The following is a 21,513-nucleotide window of genomic DNA, read 5'->3' on the forward strand; positions in this document are numbered from 1 at the left end:
ATTTTTGTATAGGGGATGAAAGTCTGTGTACATCTGTGTCAACTGTGCATGGAAAATATCCAAATAGGAGTCTTGATTTTTTGCATAAAGCTCATAACATAAAAAGGGTGCTGCAATAACTGCAAAACAATCCTAATTCTAGTTTATAAAATAGTTTTCTGTTACAGAGTAAGTCAGGAGATGTTATTTCCCTTCTGTTTAGCAAGGAGCTCTAACTCTTTCTACCTTTTTACCTGGGGGGGGTCTGTTGTGGCTGATTGACTTAGAGGTCTAAGAAATTTTGAGTTCTGGTTGGGGTTTTCTGATACCTAGTCTACTGCAAGTGGTGATAGTCAAGAGTATCATGATTCTAAACGTATATGATGCCACATTTGATGTGCCTATTTTATAGCAACATACGTACTACAGATTTTTCCTGTCATAGAAATTAAGGACAGATGCTGTTCATCAGCAATATGACACTGAATGCTGAAAGACTCATTGCTCCTGTGCATGGTTTCTGAAAACTCCACTACCACTTGTCCAAACTGCTTAGCAGCAGCAATATCTGGATATGTAAGGCACACAGAATGACTGCTTACATCTTGTTTTGTAATGAGTTAGTAAAGAAAAAATTGTCCATATTTATCTGTAATTTTTAATCTGTAATCTTGTAATTTCTTTTACTTACTATAACTGGGATGAAAAATAAATGAAATGACAGTACAAATGCCTGTCTTTAAAGATCATAGTCTTGTGCTTTGCCACATACACTTCCTGGTAGCCTACTTTTACTGGAAGTTCAACTGCTTGCTCCTGATCTTCATTGTCAGCTGAGGATTAGTACTTACAGTTTCAGCACTTTGCCAAAGCACTCCCTTTGGGATAGTGTGGATTGCAAACACAAGGACAGGGCCTATGGAACTGGAGATAAAATATTTTTAATTGAGGGAATGCAGTTGTGGAATGGACTTGGAGAGTTTCCTTGGAGAGTCAGGCACTGGAAGATTCCCTTTTTCAGTTACAACTGGCATGGTTAATCTTACTTTGAATGAGACCTAAAGTTACCTGGGAAGTGTTGGCCTTGTCACAAAGGTAAAGAGCAGAAGGAAAACCACCACTATTGTGTGTAACAGTATGGATTTAATTTACCCGCTTGATGCTTAAACATTAGAAAAGGAATCCTACTGATACTTCCAGTATAGGTGGAAAAGGTGCAGAAGTAGGTGGCAAAATATATTAGAATAATAATGAAGAATTTTTATGGTGAAAGAATGAAAAATTTAGCTAAGAATGTTTATTTTAGAAACAAATGAGAAAAACATGATGGGAATCGATAGACTCATAATGGTTTAAAGAAGCTCTTTTATAGATTTTTTTTTCCTAATACAGAAGCAGCTAATGAGAATGAGGAAAAAAAAAAAAACAACCCAGTATAATCACCAAAATATTTGTATGAAAGTTGTGGAAACTTCTGTTGTTAAATTAGGAATTTAAATAAGATTCAGAAAAGGATAATTAAACCTTCTCAGTTACATTGAAATAAAACACAGAGGGGTATGAAGATATCCAAAGGTGTAAAGTAATTTCAATCTGGAGTTATGAAGGAACCTTGCTTACTTATAGCCAGCTAGTCTCATAACTGTCAGTTATGGAGAAATTAGGTAGCTTTGAATGATTTGGCCATTGTTAAACTATTGGAGGAATGTGGTATTCTCTATTTTTAAATGCCCCTCTATTTATTAGAGCTAAAAGAGAGTGTTGAAACAGATCTAGAAGAATTGGATGTGTTACTATGTTCTGCCTCTTTAAACCTTAATAGGGACTTTATAGCTTTTTGTATATTACAGATTGTAAAAATACAATAAACAATTGTATTTTTAAAGATTAATTTTAACAAACAAGAAGAAACAATTAGTCACAAAGATACCACTTCTCAATTTAATCTTGTAATTAGCTTGAACTGCTGCAGAAAAGGTAGAGGCAAGTATCTGTCTGTTGTTCTGAGGAAACCTGGAAGTAACAGGTACAGCCAGGAGTTACCTAATTCTTTTTTTCTTTATATATTGTCTAGCTTTATCTTGATATCATTAAAACCACACAGAAATATCGTAACATTGATTGGGTCAGCCTTTAATTGGCCATAGTTCATCTTCTCCATGTTCACTTTTTCTTGTAGCCTTGCACAGGACTATTGTACTTGGCTATTGTTCACTGCTACCTTGCCAGCAAAGAGCAGCCTCGCTGCTGCTAATAAACAAAGTCAATGAACAAAAGCTGCAGTTTTATTCAATACATAGACAGCTAAGGTAATCCTGCCAGTTCCAGCTAGACTTTCTGTCTAGCTGGTGTGTAATCTGTTGATTCATTCACAGAGTCATATCCTACTCAGTTACTAAAACTGAGGTGTTTTATTTTTTTTCCCCACATCCTTTCTTGTCCTTTTTTACTGAGTTTCTGAATGTATTAAAATAAACTAGATTCACTGACATGACTTCATCTGTAGTAGCAAACTTATTTAGGGTCATACCAGATCAATTAATTAATTCAGTATGACATCGGGAAGAGTGCAATGAGAGGAATATTTGCTATTTTGTGAGGGAGATCAAATAAGCTGAGAACAAAATGTGGTAAAGTGTGAACTGGAAGCCTTTGCAGAAAGCCCTAGTAAATGGGGAAAAGAGAGAATGGAGCCAGGGCAGCTTGAAGACCTCATCTTGGCCATGTCTTTTACTTCCAAGAGCAGATTGTACGAAGTTCCCACCAACAGAGAATTTTTGGTTGCATTCACCAGTGTGAGGCAAATGCTGTCAGGGCATAATAGGATGTCTTTACCCTGCTCCCTTGCATGACAAGGAGAGACTGAAACAGAGATCTTAGTTTTGGATGCTGATTAGCTTTGCTGTAGTTGACTTTTCCCACTTGAGTTACAAGGGAGCAGCAGCACTGGTATCAACCAAGGGCAAGATCATTTAGCAACCACGCTCCTTTCTTTCCATGCTCTTAGCTCTTTTTCTTCTCTTCAGCATTTCAGGCACAGTCAGTGTAATTCACTTAGATTTAGGGTATATTTACTCACTTAGAATAAAAGTATATGTTTTTTACAATAGTTCTTCCAGTGAAATTATTGGAAGACATAATGTCCCATATGTGTGAACTGCAGTAACTTATTTTAACTGTCTCTGTGTCTTTTTAACCTAGGATTCAGATTTTGGCCACCTTGTGTTTTTCATGTGAATTCAGTAAGAGTATTGTATTGATAAAGAAATACTTCTGTGACTGAGAGACGGGTAGTATTTTTCTTAGTGTGAATGAGGTAATTTCTTTTGTAAGTAAGTCTTTCACCATGTTTAGGACCTCCTTATTCTGTGACTACTCTATTTCGTAGGCTCTTTAAAGATGTTCTGCACTTAAAATTTCATCACTGTTGCTCTGTTCCTATTTCAGGTTGATGAATATCACAGAATAATTAAAGTACATATTCCTTAATAAGTTAGAGAATGGGAAACATGAAAATAGTGGGTTTTTTCCAGTTAGCTCCATTTGTAAAACAACTCAAACCGTACATAGGTGAAAAAGCTAAAAAATTCAGAATTATTTGTACTGACAATTTCAGGAGGATTTACTCTACATTTAGAAAAAAACTTAGTAAAATATCTTACTATTTGACACTGCTGAACATTGCTGTTATTGTCATTACATGGCTTATATTTAACCTTCTTGTTCTAAACAAAATACTTAAAAAGCTAGTGTCGTGGTTTCAGCCCAGTCTGTAATAAAGGACCATGCAGCCGCTCGCTCACTCCTCCCTGCCCTGCTCCGGAGGGATGTGGAGGAGAATCAGAAAGGAGAAAAGAGAAAAAAATGGAACCTTGTGAGTTGAGATAAGGACATTTTACTGGAACAGCATAAAAAGAGAAGTTGCAACAACAACAATGGTACTAATAAAAGAATATACAAAATGAGTGATGCACAGTGCAACTGCTCACCACCTGGAACCCGATGCTCCGCCACTTCCCCCACTGAAAGCTGAGAGCACCCCCTAGCCTGCTCCCCATTTATATACTGAGTATGATGTCACATAGTATGGAATAGCTCCTTGGCTAGTTCAGGTCAGCTCTCCTGGCTGTGCCCCCTCCCAGGTTCCTGTAAAAGTTAACTCTATCCCAGCTGAACCCAGGACAGCTAGCAAAAATCTCTGTATCTGTTAACTTTTGTTTTAGAGTTGGGAAAAAAATGTATTTCCCACCTGAAAAAAACAGTGTGGAGTTCATTTTCCCCTACATTCTTCACTTGAACGGATTAAAAAAATTCAGATTATTTATACGAAGTGCAACAACTCCCATAGGAAAGACTATACACAGTTTTGAGATAAGCTTGGGAGTTGCTGTTCCTGCATAGATTGTGGAAGACTGGTATTCAAGGCAAGTAGAAACTAAACTCTAGGTCTCTTACATTTCAAGTAAATACCCAAATGAATTGGATTTTCTGATGGTATCTTCTGTTTTCTGGATATAATATCTGAGACTTAAAAAAAAAAAAGTTAGTGAAAGTTTAGACAAAACTGGTACTTACAGCAGGAAATCAAAGTGCGTGCATCAAATGAAAAGACATTTAATTAGAAAATTCTGACTAGCTCTTTTCAATATCTTAGATTTCTCCCAGTTATTGTGAATTCTGGGGCATAGATTAAAAAGTAGCATTTTTACTCTACAGTTGTGGGGTTTAACCCTTTTCGGTTTGCATTCTCTAAATATTTTTGGCAGATTTTTTTTAACTAAAGTTTAAGCTTAGACATTTCACTTAGGTAGATGGCTCTGAAGTTAAACCTACTGACAGTGGAAAATAGTTAATTATTGTTTATTTGAGGAAACCAGACCATTAAAATAGTACATCAGTTCTAATGAGGCAGTAGAGGTTTCTTTGCCAGTGAGAAAGTTAAAGTGCTGTGGATTAGATCTCTGCTGGCATCTAGTTTCTGTCAATATTTCATTTTCACTGATATGAAAGCTGAAAACTCTGAATTGTGAATGGCATCAAGACTGTAGTTGTGTTATCTGCCTGGGTATGATAATCCATTAATTTTAAACAGAATTGGATGTGAGGTTCTTGTTTGAAGTTAGTCTTGAGTCTTTAATTGCTTAATAATTTTTCTTTATCTGCTAGACTTAAAGCAGAATCATGGTCTTCTGAAGAGGAGTTTGATGTTATGCCGTTTCTCATTTCAGCTGAATACTGGCAAAGCTGGCATTTTGCAATTAAGAAAAGTTCTGTTTTGCATTACTGAACATAGGTTTGTTTTGTGTTTGTTTGTTTTTTTTTTTAAATTGCTTTTTTTATAGCCTCCACACATCAGTATGAAAGCATAAACTCAAAGTTTTGCTGCCCATTGCATTACATGGAGCTGAAAATATATGTGAGGTCATTGGTCAAACTTTGAGTTAACTATTTTCACAGTAGTTTATAAAAAGCATGAAGGGCTGTTTTTTTTCTATTGGTAATAAGTCACTTTTTTTTTCAGCACTGCTCAGCCAAATAGTTGTTGTTGAATACTTTTCCCTATGTTTCTGCTTGAGTTTATACTTCATATTTCTTGTCTTATTCCACTAAACCATTGTCAAGTATATAATAATAGAAATGCTCTTTGAAGCGGATCTCTGAACCAACCTCCCACTCAAAGCATGGCTATTGCCAATACTAGATCAGGGCAGCTGGAGCTTTGTCCAGGCAAGTTTTGAAAACCTACAGGGATGGCAATCCCACAGCCTCTCAGGACAACATGTTCTAGTGCTGCACTGCCCTTCTAGTGAAAAAACTTCTAATGTCCAACCTGAACTTCCCAATATGCCATTACAGTGCCTTTTGCTCCTTGGTTTGGATTTGCGGCTACCAGGAAGAATTTGGTTCTGTAATTTCTTCAGGTAATTTTTACATTTGATAGCTAGTTTCAGGCAGGTGTTGGATCACTCCATAGTCCATTCCTCTTCACCGCATTGAACAAACCCAGCTCCTGTATTCCCACCTTACAGACTACATGCTTTAGGACCCCACCCATTTTTGTTGTTGTTGACAAACTGGTCTTGTCCAGTTTGTCAGCATACCTCATGAACTGGTGGACCCCAATCTGGACACATTATTCCAGGTGCAGCCTTGCCAGTGCCAGCTAAAGGGGTAAAATAACTTCCCATTATCTGCTGCTCATACTCTTGATAATGTAGCCCCATATCTAATTTGTCCAATTTATAATGAGAACACACACACCACTAGCTCATAGCCTGGTTTCCACCCTATTTTCCAGGGTTTCTTATCAGCAGAGGTGATGCTCAGCCAGTTGTTTCCTAAACTCTACCAACACATGGGATTATATATATAAGAATGGTATCCATTCAGAAGAGAAGTGGCTGCATTCGGTGGCAGGTTAGCTAGCACTATTGTAAAAGTAGGAAGCATTAAGTGTTTAATACTGTACAGGGAAAAACATTGTATGTTACCACATAGTCATTGCCACCAGGCAGAAAAATCATTGAATGAATGGACTTGGCAGAACTGGAAGCGAACAAACTTTTTTGAAGCCTGGATTCCAGCCACATCCATGCTTCATGCTGGGAAATAGGAAATGAGGCACAGGCTACAATCAGTAATAGGGCTTTGAGAGAAGTGTAGCCAGGAAGTGAGAAGTGGCTGCTACACTTACATCTGGCCTCAACATCCTGGATACTTGCTTAATAGTTGCCCTTCTAATGGCAGATTTTAAGCAGCTTTGGAAATTTCAGAAACATTTAAGTGAACTTTTGGAAGGCAGGAAAGGCTTTGGAACTTCTTGTCAGTATTAAGGATTTTTTTTGGTAAAATGCTGAAAGTTTTGTGGGCATTTCTGGAGGACAGGGGAAAATAAAAACTTCTGCACAATAAGAGAGCTCAGACTACTGAACTTGCTTTTCTTACTGGCCTTCGGCCGTAGCTCATGGATCATGAGAGGACCATGGATTGCTGCTTTTTGGTTGGTATTGAATTTCTCATTTCCAGAAACGTGTGTGGCACCAAGAATAAGCAGAATTAAATTTACTCTATTCCAGAACAAAGCAAGTATTCCAATAGAAACTATTTCTTGACCTTGGTAGAGCAATCCAAGCTCTTGCAAACAGTTGCTTTTGACACTGAGAAGTCCTCTGTGCAGCTGTCTCGGTTACGATGTTTTACAGTACAAAAAAAGTCTTGACTAGTCATATAAGCCTCATGAACTTCACTACTGTAACTTCCAGAAGATATGAATGTGATTCAGGAAACTCATTCTCACAAGAGATGAAAATGAGCAGAACTTAAATATCAGTTTTCCAGCCTAACTTTTCATTATCATTAGGTCTTTGCATAAACTCATACCAGCTTCTCCTTTACCTCTAAAATTTATAGCAGCTATTAAAGTGGATACTTGTATTTTTGGAAACTGTGGGAAAAGGAGAGAGATTTTGCATCAGTACAGATAGATGGCATCTGCTTTTGAGGCCATTGTCAAAATACACATATATAAGGGTTGTAGATATGCATTGCTGAGTTTTCTACTTAAATGATCTCTTACTGCATTGTTTGATGTAATTACCCGTGTTGGGTGCCTGTCATGATTTAAGCCCAGTCGGTAACAAAGCACCACAAAGCTGCTCACTCACTCCTCCCCCCAGCCCCAATGGGATGAGGAAAAAATATAAAGAAAAACTCGTGGGTTAAGACAAAGACTGGGAGGGATCACTCACCACTTATGGTCACAGGCAAAATACAGGCTCAACTTAGGGAAGAAACAAAATCAATTTAATTTACTACAAATCAAATCAAAACAAGGATAATGAGAAGTAAACCCAAACCTTAGATCACCTTCCCCCCAGCTCTCCCTCCTCTCCCCGGCAGTGCAGGGGGATGGGGAATGGGGGTTGTGGTCAGTTCATCACACATTGTCTCTGCCGCTCCTTCCTCCTCAGGGGCAGCACTTCTCGCACTCTTCCCCGGCTCCACCGTGGGGTCCCTCCCACAGGAGACAGTCCTTCACCAACTTCTCCAACGTGAGTCCTTTCCGCGGGCTGCAGTTCTTCCCGAACTTCCCTGGCATGGCTCCTTTCCGCGGGCCGATCTTCAGGCACAGGCTGCTCCAGCGCGGGCTTTCCCATGGAGTCCCGGCCACCTTCGGGGGTCTCTGCTCCCCCGCTCCCCTCCATGGGCTGGGGGGACAGCCTGCCGTCCCACCAGGGCTGCAGGGGCATCCCCTCCTGCGGCGCACCTCCTCCCCTCCTTCCTGACTGACCTCGGTGTCTGCAGAGGGGTTCCTCTCACATTCCGATCCCCTACTCACTGCCGGTTCCCCTTCTGAAATCTGTTCTCCCGGAGGCGCTACCACCGTCGCTGACGGGCTCGGCCTGGGCCAGAGGCGGGTCTGACTGGGAGCCAGGGAAGCTTCCAGCAGCTTCTCACAGGAGCCAGCCCTGAAGCCCCTCCCCCGCTACCAAAACCCCTGCCACACAAACCCAAACCAGTTTACAACCAAAAAACCCCTGTCGTGGCTAAGAATAAGATTTGTATTATGGATAAGCATTTTGGCCTAAAAATGCAGCTCATCTGCAGAGCATCATCTGTTCAGTCTCACAGTAGAGGTCTTGGCCACTTGCATTAGCAGAGTAACTCACTGGAGTATAGGGAATGGAAATTGTAGCCTTGGGATACCTGAGTTCAGGTCCAGGCCCTGAAGTTTGCCTTGGTACTTTCAGTTCTCTGGTAACTGAACTCCTGAGCCCTCTCAGGCAGCAGTGTTCCGGGTAGAGATGTGAGTGAAGACAACTTAAACAAAATGGAGTTCTGTTTGCATTGCATTTTCTGAAAAATGTTATACAATTTTTACTAAATGTGTTTCAAATACTGTGCTGTTCTAAACACCTAATTATTCCTGCATGTTGTTAGTTTAGTTTTTGTCTTAAACCCTTGCAGGCTAGGTGATAAAAGATAATTACTAATCTATATAGATCAGAAAGGTTTTTTGTGGACTTTCTAAAAAGAATACTTTGTATTTTGTTTGAAGTATGCATATTCATCTCAAGTGGTTCTGCTCAGTAAGTAAAACACATATTGTGTGTAACTGATTATTTAACAGATTTTTGTCTGCTATGTTTTATTTTTTCAGACAGCTATCCATACATGTAATATTTTTCCTGGAACAGAAAGAGATGTAATAGTGAGCTATTTCGGCAGACTATAAGTTGTTTGCTACTAGAACAAGGATTTTAGCGAACTACTCTCTATAACCTTGAAAAGTTTATACTTTGAGGCAGAAGTTGTGACCTTTACATAGATTCTTGTGCCCAAGAGGAAACAAAGGAGAAATTATTTCAATGCATGAGGCTTAAGAACTGGCAAAAGGCTTGTGCTTTTTATGCATCAGTGAGACTGGTAAGCAACTAATCATACAAACGAAGGCTGTAGATTATAAGGAAGCCACAAGACTGAATGTAACCTAAAATAAACTTGAAGTTCAGCATAGATAATATGCTTTAAATGAAGAACACAGTATTTGGCAAAATTAAAAGGCAAGCAAGGTCTTAGAGATTACATGTGTTATTGATGGAAATGGGCCAGACTTCCAACTACCAATTATATACTCTTGTCAGTGTAAAACCTTGAAATGTGCCAGGTTTCCAGATTTCCAATTTTTATTCTCAACTTCATTCAGTTGTTTCTAACTAGTAACTCATGTCCTGAAAGAACCGTCAACAGTGAGCTCTTTCTGAACCAGTGAGAAGGCAGAGGAAGCCACAAATGCCTGTTAGGGCAATGGCGACCCTCACGTCCTTCCCGTGGAGGCCGGAGACATGACCTCTCTCCCTGCTCTGCTACAGGCCAGAAGGCTTGCATACACAGGCAAGAAGGGCTGAAAGCGAGAGAAAAACACGCAACTGCTATGTCCTGAGGACAGCGTGTCCTGAGGACTCAGAATTGAACTCAAGTGACAAGAGCAGGTAGATTAGAAAAATAACACATAAGCAACAGAAGTAGCCCTGCTTTCCCTCTTTCTGGAAAAAGGTCAGTGGCAGTTGAGAGCTCGAGGCAGCATTTTGGTACACAGAAGAGGCATGCCTGCAGCCTCCTGTCTTGCCTGATGGAGAGAGGGAGCTGCCTGTTTGTTCCTACAACTCCTCTGCGGTATAATGTGAAGTACATTCTTAGGGGAGTTTTCCTGAAAAAACAAAGCAAATCCCAACAGTTCTTACCATGTGTGTGAATATCCATGGCAAATAATTGTTTGAGATAATTTTTAACTGACTCAGTGTAATATTTATTTTGGTAAGAGCCTCTGACACTTCTGATGAAATAATTTTGTATCATTAATTTTTATCTGTACTATATAAAGGTTATATTTCTGCATTAAGGAAGTTGGTCTCCTGGATTTAGTTTTTTTCCAGGAGGTTATTCTTTGTTCTATCCTAGCCTTCATGTGTGTTTTTTAATAATCTCATCTCAAGAATCTCTGGAAGGACAATTCTAAAAAAAAAAAAAATCTCTCTGGCACTTTTACTTTTTTGGCTTAGTATACCATATTAATGCTTCATAGAAAATGCTTCATTTTGGGGGTTTTGCTTGTGCCTGTTCAGGGAGCTAAAAAACCTGCTTAAATTAGATTAATAATTTTTAGATTGCTAAAATTTACAGTGTCTATTTGCAAAATTAGGTGAGTGGAATTCCATGCTAAGAATTTAAAGATCACTGTTCAGACACCTTTAAATCACAAGGATAAAAACAAAAGAGAAATCAAAGTTCTTTTTGTTTTCTCTTAGCATATTGTAAGAGATTATAGTACAACGTCACATTTTCCAGCTTTTTTCAGCAACTACCGGAGCTATACATTACAACTTTTTACAATGAAAATGAAATTTTCCATGACATCATTTACCTTCAGAAATAGGGGCTTTGAGAAAAAACTGCCCTTGTAGAACATGAAATGAGTCTGTAACTTTGGTCATAGTGAGACAGTTTTAACTATCGTATATGGAGATTTGATTATTGTGGGCTCAGAAATAAGAATGAAGTAGCATGCCTGAAAGAATCATTGCAGTTCTGTATGCACATGGCAGCTGACTATGAATGTGTTCCTAGTCCACTGGAAATGGGAGGTAAAATGTGTGTGTATCTTAAACTACTGTCCCTGGATTTTACACCTAAGGTAGTCTTCTACCTTACATTTGGCACGAGATGGCAGTACCTATATAATGATATGAATGGCTTAAATGATTTATAACAACTTGTTAAGCTGAGGTAACTTGTTACAAGCTTGCACCCAGTGCTTGAAAAGTGATTAAAAAAGCATTTTAGAATCATTATTCTGTGCAGTACTGTTGGATAAATGAAAATAAGCTATATCAAGATATAGCTGTCTGGTGGAATTAGGTAAAAGTACACTTGGAAGAATAAAGTAGATTTTTTTTTTTTTAATCTGATATTAACTAGCTTATTGTCTAGTGCCATGGGCTCTTGGATCACTCAGCCCATTTCCTACTGATGTAATTTACAGCTGGTCACATCCTAAGGGAAAGTTACTTCTCTTTGTAACAGCTGGACTGTGTGCTGCATGTTATCAGCATTGGGCCTCCTCCTAAAGTTTAGTTATGATGAAAAAGAAGTAATTCTTGAATGTTATACTTCTGGAGCATCATAAATTACACGTATTTGCTTTACTACAGTATTTCTCTCTGATTCATGTTTTGAAATTGATTGCAATTTAGTCATGCAAAGTATTTGTGGGCTTAAATAAAACAACTGTTAATGATCTCTTCTCTTCTGCAGAAAATTACATCAGCAGTTTGAAATGTATAAGGAGCAAGTGAAGAAGATGGGTGAAGAATCACAGCAGCAGCAGGAGCAGAAGGGTGATGCCCCAACCTGTGGCATCTGCCACAAAACAAAATTTGCTGATGGCTGTGGCCATAACTGTTCATATTGCCAAACTAAATTCTGTGCACGCTGTGGAGGAAGAGTATCTTTACGGTCAAATAAGGTATGGAGTTAAAAGTTCAGTAACAAGCTTCTCCTAAACTCTGTATCTCTTATTCATTGCTTATGCATCCAAATCACATAGTTACTGAAACCGATTTCCTTTAAGGAGGTAATGATATCTACTTTAAGGGCTTTTAAGACATCTGTCCTCATTTAAATAATTTCCATTTGCAGATGGATTTGTGACTATGGCTTTTAAGTTAATACATGCCAAATTTCTACTAACAGACTCATGAAAGTACAATTGTTCGACTGGAGGACTGAGTATCTGTATTGGAGACAGGGAGGTATATCTAGTGATTTAGTGATGCTAATATTGAGACACCGATTATTACAAGTTAGAGCAAGGATTTGTTTCTTTTCTGCTTGCCCAGGATCTTCTGTAAAGAATATTGTAAAATTAGTGTTAAAACAGTATATACAATATATTATGGAGCTTTTAAATCTTAATTATCTGTTATACATAGGCACATATATTATGTATATGTACATACAGATTTGCATACAAATGTCAGAATATTTTTAGGAAAAAATTAAATGCACTAACAATATAGAGTTACAGCTAGTATACTGGTGTTTACTGTATAACAGGTAAAACAGCAATCTGAATTTTTAAGAAGTTGGATCATAGAGGGAAAAATTCAGCAAAACTGAGATAATGGAAAACAGTTCTAATATCAGTTTATTCAACATTTTAGATAAAATGTTCACATCTGATACATGTCTCAGATTCTGACAGATACTTGTAGTATATTCATGACAACACTCAAGACATCTTATGCTAATCTTTTGTGGAAACACATATTTTGTAAACCAATACAATAATTTAATAATTATTAATTTTTCAGTATAATTTATTTCAATAAATCTATTTTTTTATGTAATACATTAATTGCAAATACCATACAATCTGCAAATATTATCTTAATCTTTTGGAAGGTAGGAGACAATGGTATAAATGTTACGTATTTCTTTGTCCAAGATTGAAAGGTAGGCTTAAATAATTGACTCAAAAAAAAAAAAAAGTTTTTGATTGATAAAGTATAAAATAATCTTCTATTTCCTGATGATTAAAGTAATTGAGATTATGTGTAAATCTCTCAAACTGCCTTGGATTTTGTTAAGGTAATTTTAAAATTTTGTCTTCAGTAAGCTCACATATTTTTATTGTTTTTTTATAACTAATTAAATCGTGTTGCCAGTAATGAGATAGAATAATTTCTGTATTAATTTCATCTGATTATAAAAGGCAATCAGGACAGATAATTGAGTCATTATGTCTACATACTTAGAAATATAGAAAAAGTGCATTAGGAGGAAGGCTTCATCTCCTAATGAAATGTTCTGATGCATCATTTAGACTGTCCTCAGGATGGATCATGTGAACTTGGCAGATATTTGTCTGACTTCTCTTGACAGATTTCCAATGAGATCCTTCCACACCCTCTTAGGTCATTTGTTCCACTGCTTCACCATCCTCACCACAGAAAGATTTTCTTACTGTCTAACCTAAATCTGTCTTTCTGTAAGCTGACTTCTCCATTTAGTTTTATGAATCTGTTCTGCAGCTCTTCTCAGCTGCCTTTTTTTCTACTACTGTTGATAATTCAGTGCAATAAATATGCTTTTCTGTCTTTCATTCATTTCTTTTCTAGATAATTTATGAATATGCTGGACAGAGCATCTCTAGACAGATCCCCCATGATGCTTCACTGGTGATACCTCTCCCTTAAAAATCCCTGACCATTTATTCCTGTTCTTTTCTTCTTGTCTTTTCATCAGTTAAGTTTTCTCATGAATGAATTTATTCCTATTCCATGGCTGCTGAGATTCTTTGAAAGCCTGGAAGCCCAACTCAGGACAATGAATAAATCCCATTTACTCACTTTCTCTGTGACTCCTTGAAGGAATTCTAATACATGTAACAGACAGAAATTCCTTTTACTTAAAGCCATTCTGACTTTTCCACATTTTATCATAATTTATTCATATGCTTGCCAATTTTATTTTCTATTTTGGTTTCTACAGATCTGTCCAATGTGGATATCAGACTCACTTGTCTATTGTTCAGTTGATCTAACACTGAAATTCCTTAAAAATGCATAAATTGGCATAATATTTGCCAATTTTTATTCTTCTTGTCAATGAAAGACTCTCTATTGCAGTTAATGGTTAGATATTTTAGAGCTGAGATGTTTTATGTTGAATATAATCTGATTTAAAAAATTTGTTACAGGTTTTTTTTGTTGACTTACTTTATAGCTTCTCTTTCTGAAATATCAGTTTGAAGTATATCCTCTGGTTCATTCTGCATAAAACAATATTCTAGAGTAAATATCTCTCTATTCACCATGAACATGAATACAAAAGATTTAATTCAGACAGACTGTGGCAGTCTCCTATTTATGATCTCTTTTATGCCTATACACATCATTTCCTGAAAATTATTTTTGTTCTACCAGAATTTACCAGAATTCATTATTTTCTGTTTTCCTTAATGGATATGACTTCAACTCCTTGAAGGATGACTTCTAATAACTTCCTGTTTTAACTTTGCTAGATTTTCTACAGTCTTTGTAGACATTTTTTGACAGGTTATGTATATCTGCTTTGGACCTTATATAGGGTGATTCTTAAACTGTCTGAAATGTTCTTTGATGGAGCTGTTTGATCTGCTTGTGATCTTTTTCATAATATCAAGTTTCAAGCCATTTACACCAGATTCTGCTACTAAATAGTTTAATACAGACCAGTGTTAGCAGCATGCATCTCAGAAGATGTTAAACTGCAAAGAACACTTCTCTTTCAAAGGTCACAAGGAGGACTACTGCTTATAAGGTTCATGGTCAGGAGTAGGAGCAGAGCATGGAAATATTTGACTGTTGATTTGTTGAATGTTGAGCATTAGATCAGGATTCTTAGAATGATTGAATGATTTATTCCTTTTTCAGTTTAGTTACAGTGCCTGAAATACAGGCATTAAAATTCAGTTCAGGTTGTACAAAAATTATCACTATGTGGGAGTTCCTTCTAGATCAAACAAATAAAACTGATAATGGTGGTACTGCTGCTCCTGTACTGCTTATTATCTTAGTGAATGGAGTATTCAGCCAGGATGGGGGCTTAAATTTCATGGGAGTAAGGGACCTTGAACTGTTATCTTTTATGTTTATGAAAAACTCCACGTTGATTAAAACTGAAATAATAAATCACATTACAGCAAGCAGTAATTGTTTTTAGCAGTATAGGTACCACTCATATACAAAATATCCTACTATTCTTTTTTAAATTATATACTGATTTATATAGGGAAATGCACATTGAATGAGGCAATAGACAGCAGAATGAGGTTTATGCAGCTGAGAGATTTACATGCTAAAATATTGGACAAATACAGCTTCCAGATAGATACAACTTTTCGTGCAGTAAATATAAATTTCCACAGCTCAGAATGCCAGTTCAATAAACCAATATTTCACTTGTGGAAGAAGAAAACAATACTTGTCTGAAAACTTAATTTGATGCATGCTGAATACCTTCTTTCAGGGTGTTTGGCAACCTGCTATCACTTGCAGCTACTGAAACATCCTTCTCTCTTTGTCTTTGAATGCCAAAAGTAAGAGATTTTCAGTTGTTTTATAGGACCCAGCAACTGTGTGCGAAACACATAAGGTGCAAGTAGGGAGCTTCTGTCAGCTCCCTCTGGTTCTGTGAAAGCTTTGCATTCTGATTATTTCTCTGAGGCTATGTTTGGTTTTCAGATAACCGTCAAGTTCTCTTCATTGAATGATTCTCACTGCAGGACTTGCAGTGTGACCATCCGTATGGAGTCACAAAACAAAATTTCAGCATGGTTGTGCTAATGCATAATCTATTTCATTCTGTTGACAATTGGCAAGCACCGAAGAATTAGTGTGTCACAATCAGGATTTCTAAGTCACTAGGATTTGGGATAAACCCAATGATTTCCTATCCCATACAAATAAGTTGGTCCTTAGGAGACATGGTTTGGTTCTGCATTTCTCTAGAGAAGACACATGACATTGCAAACTTGAGGAAAGGATTTCTCTAAACCAAGTGTACTATTTTTCTTTTTTTTCTTTTCAGTTTAGTCCATATAACACCTCTAAAATCTGATAACCTACAACTGTATTCATCTTTCTGGAGAATCTCAGTACAAGTATCTCTGAAAGAAATGAAAGTCAACTGCTAAATTATTCCAAAGACATTCTCTTATTTAGAAGTTGTAAATTCACAACGGGAGGCTGTAAAAGTTATCCTTCTAACTAGGATGAATTTCACATCACAGTCTCTCCATGAATAGAATAGAGTTTGTGTTATCAAATATATTAAAGACTTCCAATCTGAAATCTTGTCCTGATTATACGAGACCAACGTTAATGCCATAGTGAATATCTGTGATTGTTAAGACATCTCTAAACAATGATCAGCTCCATTTCATTTGAGGTGATGAGCCTCTTTACTCTTTCAAAAGTTATACCCAAACTTACCAGGACTACAGTTCATCATGGTCCTTTGTACCATTCCCCACTCCTTCTCCAAATGGGGTTTGGCTGCCTGTGCTCACAGGCAGCTCTGATGTGGTGCAGCTGTAACCTGGGATCAGCCTTGAGGAAAGAGCTGTGTGAGAAGGGACTGCAATGACCCCTCTTGGGACTTCCAGCCCCTCACCTGATTTTCAGCTCAGGTGCTCAGCCTGGGTCTCTGCCTGAGCCATGCCACTGCCTGACTGGGTCCCTCGCTGACTGAATCTGTAGGCTTGGCTTCCTGACTGGCCTCAGCTCTGTCTCATCACCATAGACCTGCTGGGACTTGGATTCTTTGCGTGACCTTAGTTACAGTCTTGGGTCCTACCCTGTTCCCCTTGCATGCGTGCTGTGGGACACAATCCTGTAGGTGGGGGCATAGCCTGCCTTGTGTCACCCTCTGTACCCTGCTCCTGGCCCTGGCCAAGCTGCTGATCCTGCTTGTGCCTGGACAGTATAGAAATAATGTGCTGTCCCAGCAAAACACTTCTTCAAAATTGCTGCATTTGATATTAAGAGTAAAAACCTTGCCACAGCTATAATTTTGAACCAGGAGATGTTGCTACTTTCTAGCCTGTAAATTTTTCTTGCAAATTGATGCCTAGCAGAACTGATATTCAGAATCTGCATGTCTGTGTTGACACCTCGTGTTCTCTTGATTCTTGAAAAGAACACTGTGATTTTAATACAAACTATGTGGATATGACCATTCCCTTCAAATGACAACTGCGCAAACTATTTCTGTTACTAATTTTATTTATTTGAAACTATTTCATTTGGTAGCTGTTTTGAATCTCATTAAATGGTAGATGATGGTCTCAATTTCAACAGAGGCTAGGCATGTTTGAACTCTTCACTCTGTTGCAAAGCTTTCAAAAACCTTAGAGGTTATTATGATCCTGACACAATGAAGAACTGATAATTTTAGACAAGCTGATAATTTTAGGCACTTAAGGTGAAAAAATACTGTCTTGAAGAGTGGCTTTGGCTCACTCAGTCATATGCCATATTGACCTTCTAACAGATTTTCTTTTAAAAGGATAATACCGATATTAAAATATACTTGCTTTTTCATGTGGAACAGAACAAATACCACCAAAGTCAGACTGATTTGTTACTTTTTTAGCCTCAATTCTTTGAGAACTGAATTAAATAATTTCCTAAATGTCTTTGCTATTGAAATGACTAACTATGTCTCTCATATGGTCAGTCATGCCGCTACTTGTGTTGTACTGCTATGAACTCAAGAACGTTTGACAGCAATGTGCGGGAGGCATCTGAGAGGATGGAGGTAGTCTTAGGTGTTTAGTAAAGCGTGGTGGCTTGTCTTGAACTTCCTATATCTTTATATTTCATAGCCTGTTTCTGAAAAGAGATTCTTCGTCCTGGAGGTTATTCAACATAGGTAGATTGTGTGAACCAACTCTTGATTACTGTTATGATCACAGTGTGAATGACAGGATTTGGAGTCTTAACTGCCCTTTAAAAGCCACCAATTTAGGGGATTACTGCTTTGTGTCGGAAAGCTTACACTTATATGGTGAAGTGTTTGAGACTCTTCATTATGCCATTAATTTATGAGAAAAATCTTTCATCTTTTAGTGTATAGATTATAAATACATATATATGATTTTAATTGTTGTCTAAGTGGTGCTTGTACTTTGGAATATAATTTGAGATAACAGACAGTGAGACTTCTCTATTGATAATATCTGATAATACATGAGAATTACTGATTAGCCATGATTTTCACTAATATAGTCTGGGTTTTAGGAAATGTGAGTTATTATGTTCTCCTTGCTTACAATTCTAGGATGCATTTAGTATGTCTTATCTTTTCTGTGATTAAAGTTAAGTTTGGTTTTTGGAAACTCTTGATTTGAACACAAATTAAGATTTGGCAAAATGAGACAGTGGTGGAACAGAACAGTATTACCAAGTCAATATTTATAAGCTAATAGTTTCTAACATTAGAACCTTGTGGTACAAGAGTAGGTACTAGAAAAACTGTCTCAAAACTCTTAAACTGTCCTTTCTAAAATATGTATCAGTGTTGTAGTGAGAGTTTGTTTCTCTCTTTTAAATTTTTTTTATTTCTGAGTCGTCTCTATTACTGGATTGTATGTATACTCCATTATGTTGTCATCTGAATTTACTTTTCTTGCATGAATTCACATTTCTTCTTGTGTATTATAGTTTTACTCCTCATAAGTCTTTAAAAAGTCCTCGTATCTTAGGTGAAAACTACTGAGTGAAAAAAATAGATTAGAACATAATTCATAGTATGAAGAGGTGCAGATCATCTGTGTGTTTGCAGAAGATTATTAGAATAATTAATAGGTAAAATTTTCTATATATAATTATCACTTCCAATTTGGCTAGACTGGAATATTATATTAGAACAGCACAAAAGTCGTCAGGACAATGGATAAATTATATTAGTAATTATTTTTGGAATAGAGATAAAATTGGGAAAGAAATCCATATGAATGACAAAACAATGTTTAAATATATGTAGGTCTATTGTATATAGGGGAAAGTTATTTTAAAAGGGTAATATAGCTAGATTTTGTTCGTGAGTGAAGAAAAAGTATCATAGAATAATTGGGTTGGAAAGGACCTCTGGAGGTCATCTCATCCAACCTCTTGCTCAAAGAATGTTGAATTACATGAGTTTTCAGAGGGCCTTGCTCAGTTGAGTTTTGAATCTTCAAGGATGGAGATTCAGCAACCACTCTGAGCAACCTGTTCCAGTGCTTGACCTCTCTCATGATTAAAAAACAGAAGAAAAATTTTCTTATATCTAGAATGAATTTCCCATGTTCCAACTTGTATGTGTTGCCTTTTGTCCCATGCTTCCGTGTGTATCTTTGAGGAGAATAATACACATAATACTACTTGTCACGAAATGACCAAACTATGGGTCTTGTGTAGTAAAAATTATAAGGAAATAGCCCAACTTGTAAGAATTTTCTTGAAATATTATAAGCCTTATTTATAGTCTGTTTTAAATTTTCTGGTATAGTGGTGCAGTGCAGAGTATGAAAAACAGAAGTTAAAACTGAAGACATTAAAAGTTATTAAGACATTAAGGAGTGTGGTAGAAACAGGCAATCCTGCTCTAAAGAATAGTCAGCCTAGGCACGTAGAACATGTAAGCTAAGCTATATGATAAAAACAATCAAATAATACAGATACTTTTTGTCTCAAAATTTGCTTTCTTAAGGATGTTGCCCCTTTTAAAAATCTGTATGTTTTAACCTTTTCTACTTAATATTTACATTTTTCATTCAATATTGATTGTTTTAAAGATGTTCCTAATTTCTAGTTTGAAATATCACTGTGTCTGTTTCCCATTTTTTTGTGAAACTTACTACCTTTACTTTTCGGTTTAATGTATTTAAAATCTTTATATTTGTCATGTGCTATTTCACCTACTGTGTCTTGTTGGAGTTTCTCAAGTTCTTTTCTCAAGTTCTTTTGTTTTAAAATTTTATGTTTAATTGCTCTCTACATCCCTAAAGTGAGAAGCTGCACTATTCTGACTTAATTGCTCTTCCGTGCTGTTACTTACCCCTTCCTGCAGCTGCAAGACGTTCACTGAGAAAGCAACCTAATCAGGCATTTACAATTTCAAAATTGCTTAGCCTCTGTGCTAAAAATACCTGCTTATGGATTATGCTCCTCTTGCATAGAAGAATATATTTCTTCAGAGGTGAGGATGAGAAATCAAGGCACTAGATTCTGCCATTCAAAATATCTGCGAGCACTACTGCCACTCTTATTGCAGTAGGACTGGAAGCCCTGCTAGGAAGGTAGCAGAGCACCTGGTGCTGTGCAGATAAATGTGTCTCTTCACACAGGGTGATAATGCTTAGAAGTCCTGTGATTTACATAGCTTTCAATGATATTTGCTATTTGTATAACTGAGAATGCCACTAAAACCCATAGCATCTTTGAAAATACTTTAATCTTTTACCACCATACGTAGGATCATAGAGTAAGTTGGGTCAGATTGGACCTGTGGAGGTTATCTAGACCAATCTCCTGCTACAAGCATGATTAACTTCAAAGTCAGACCAGGTTTTCAGGATCTTGTCCAACTGAGTTGTAAAAATCTCCAAGGGTGGAGAATCCGTAAGTTCTTTGAGCAGCCTTTTCAGTGCTTAACCACTCTTGTTTTGTTTCTTTCTTATAGGCAATTCAATACCTTGATTGTTGCATTTTGTCCATTAGCTGTGCATCTTCAAGAAGAATCTGTCTTCCCTATAGCTTGCTTTAAGTAGTTGAGGAATGCAAGTAGTTCCCTTCTTCCTGCACCCTTCCCTACCCCAGCCTTCTTTTGGCTAAACAAGCCAAAAATCTCCCTCAACTTCTCCTTGTATATTGTGTGGTTTAGTGCCCTGACTGTCTTGGTTGGCCTCTGTTGTATTCTCTCCTGTTTGTTTGTATCTCTAGTATTGGGGGGAACCTAAAACTTCTGTAAGAGCACAGGAGCACGAAGTTGCATGTCATATAGGTGTCCAAACAACAAATCTGTAAAATGAGTTGTCACCCTTTCTTGGTGAGCAGTTGTATTTCCAACACAGCTAAGTGCTTAATTGCATGCCTAGATTTCGTCTCTGTATTGGCATGTGAAATTAAGGTACCAGAAAAAAATCATCATTCACAGTTCACAAAAAACGGGAATAGTTTTGACTAAAAGCATTTTGAATATTTTTGTTTTCTAAAGTATTATTCCATTTACAATTTTAGACAGCTAAAAAGACAATTCCTTCAAGGAAAATAATAATCAATGGGAATGTTTGTATTTAATATTTATGGGTATGAAAAAGAAAGTATAAATGATATAGATCTGACATTACATGCAGTAAACACTTGTGACAAACTCTGTCTCTCTATGCTTTAAAACTCTAGTATTTTAAAGATCTGTTGAGTGATTAACATGCAGTTATGCCATTAT

At 37.1% G+C, this 21,513-nt stretch overlaps 1 protein-coding gene across 38 annotated transcripts in view; it reads left to right on the forward strand.

Annotated features, from left to right (window-relative positions):
- RIMS2 (regulating synaptic membrane exocytosis 2) overlaps positions 1-21,513 on the forward strand; it is a 491,423-nt gene that overhangs the window by 81,464 nt on the left and 388,446 nt on the right. For all 38 annotated transcript variants that reach the window (XM_069779840.1, XM_069779846.1, XM_069779845.1 and 35 more), the window contains one exon: positions 11,794-12,004. In XM_069779840.1, the coding sequence (XP_069635941.1) occupies positions 11,794-12,004 (211 nt within the window). The remainder of the gene's footprint in view (positions 1-11,793; positions 12,005-21,513) is intronic.

This window comes from Haliaeetus albicilla, chromosome 3 (genome assembly GCF_947461875.1).
Source record: "Haliaeetus albicilla chromosome 3, bHalAlb1.1, whole genome shotgun sequence".
Lineage (NCBI taxonomy): Eukaryota > Metazoa > Chordata > Aves > Accipitriformes > Accipitridae > Haliaeetus > Haliaeetus albicilla.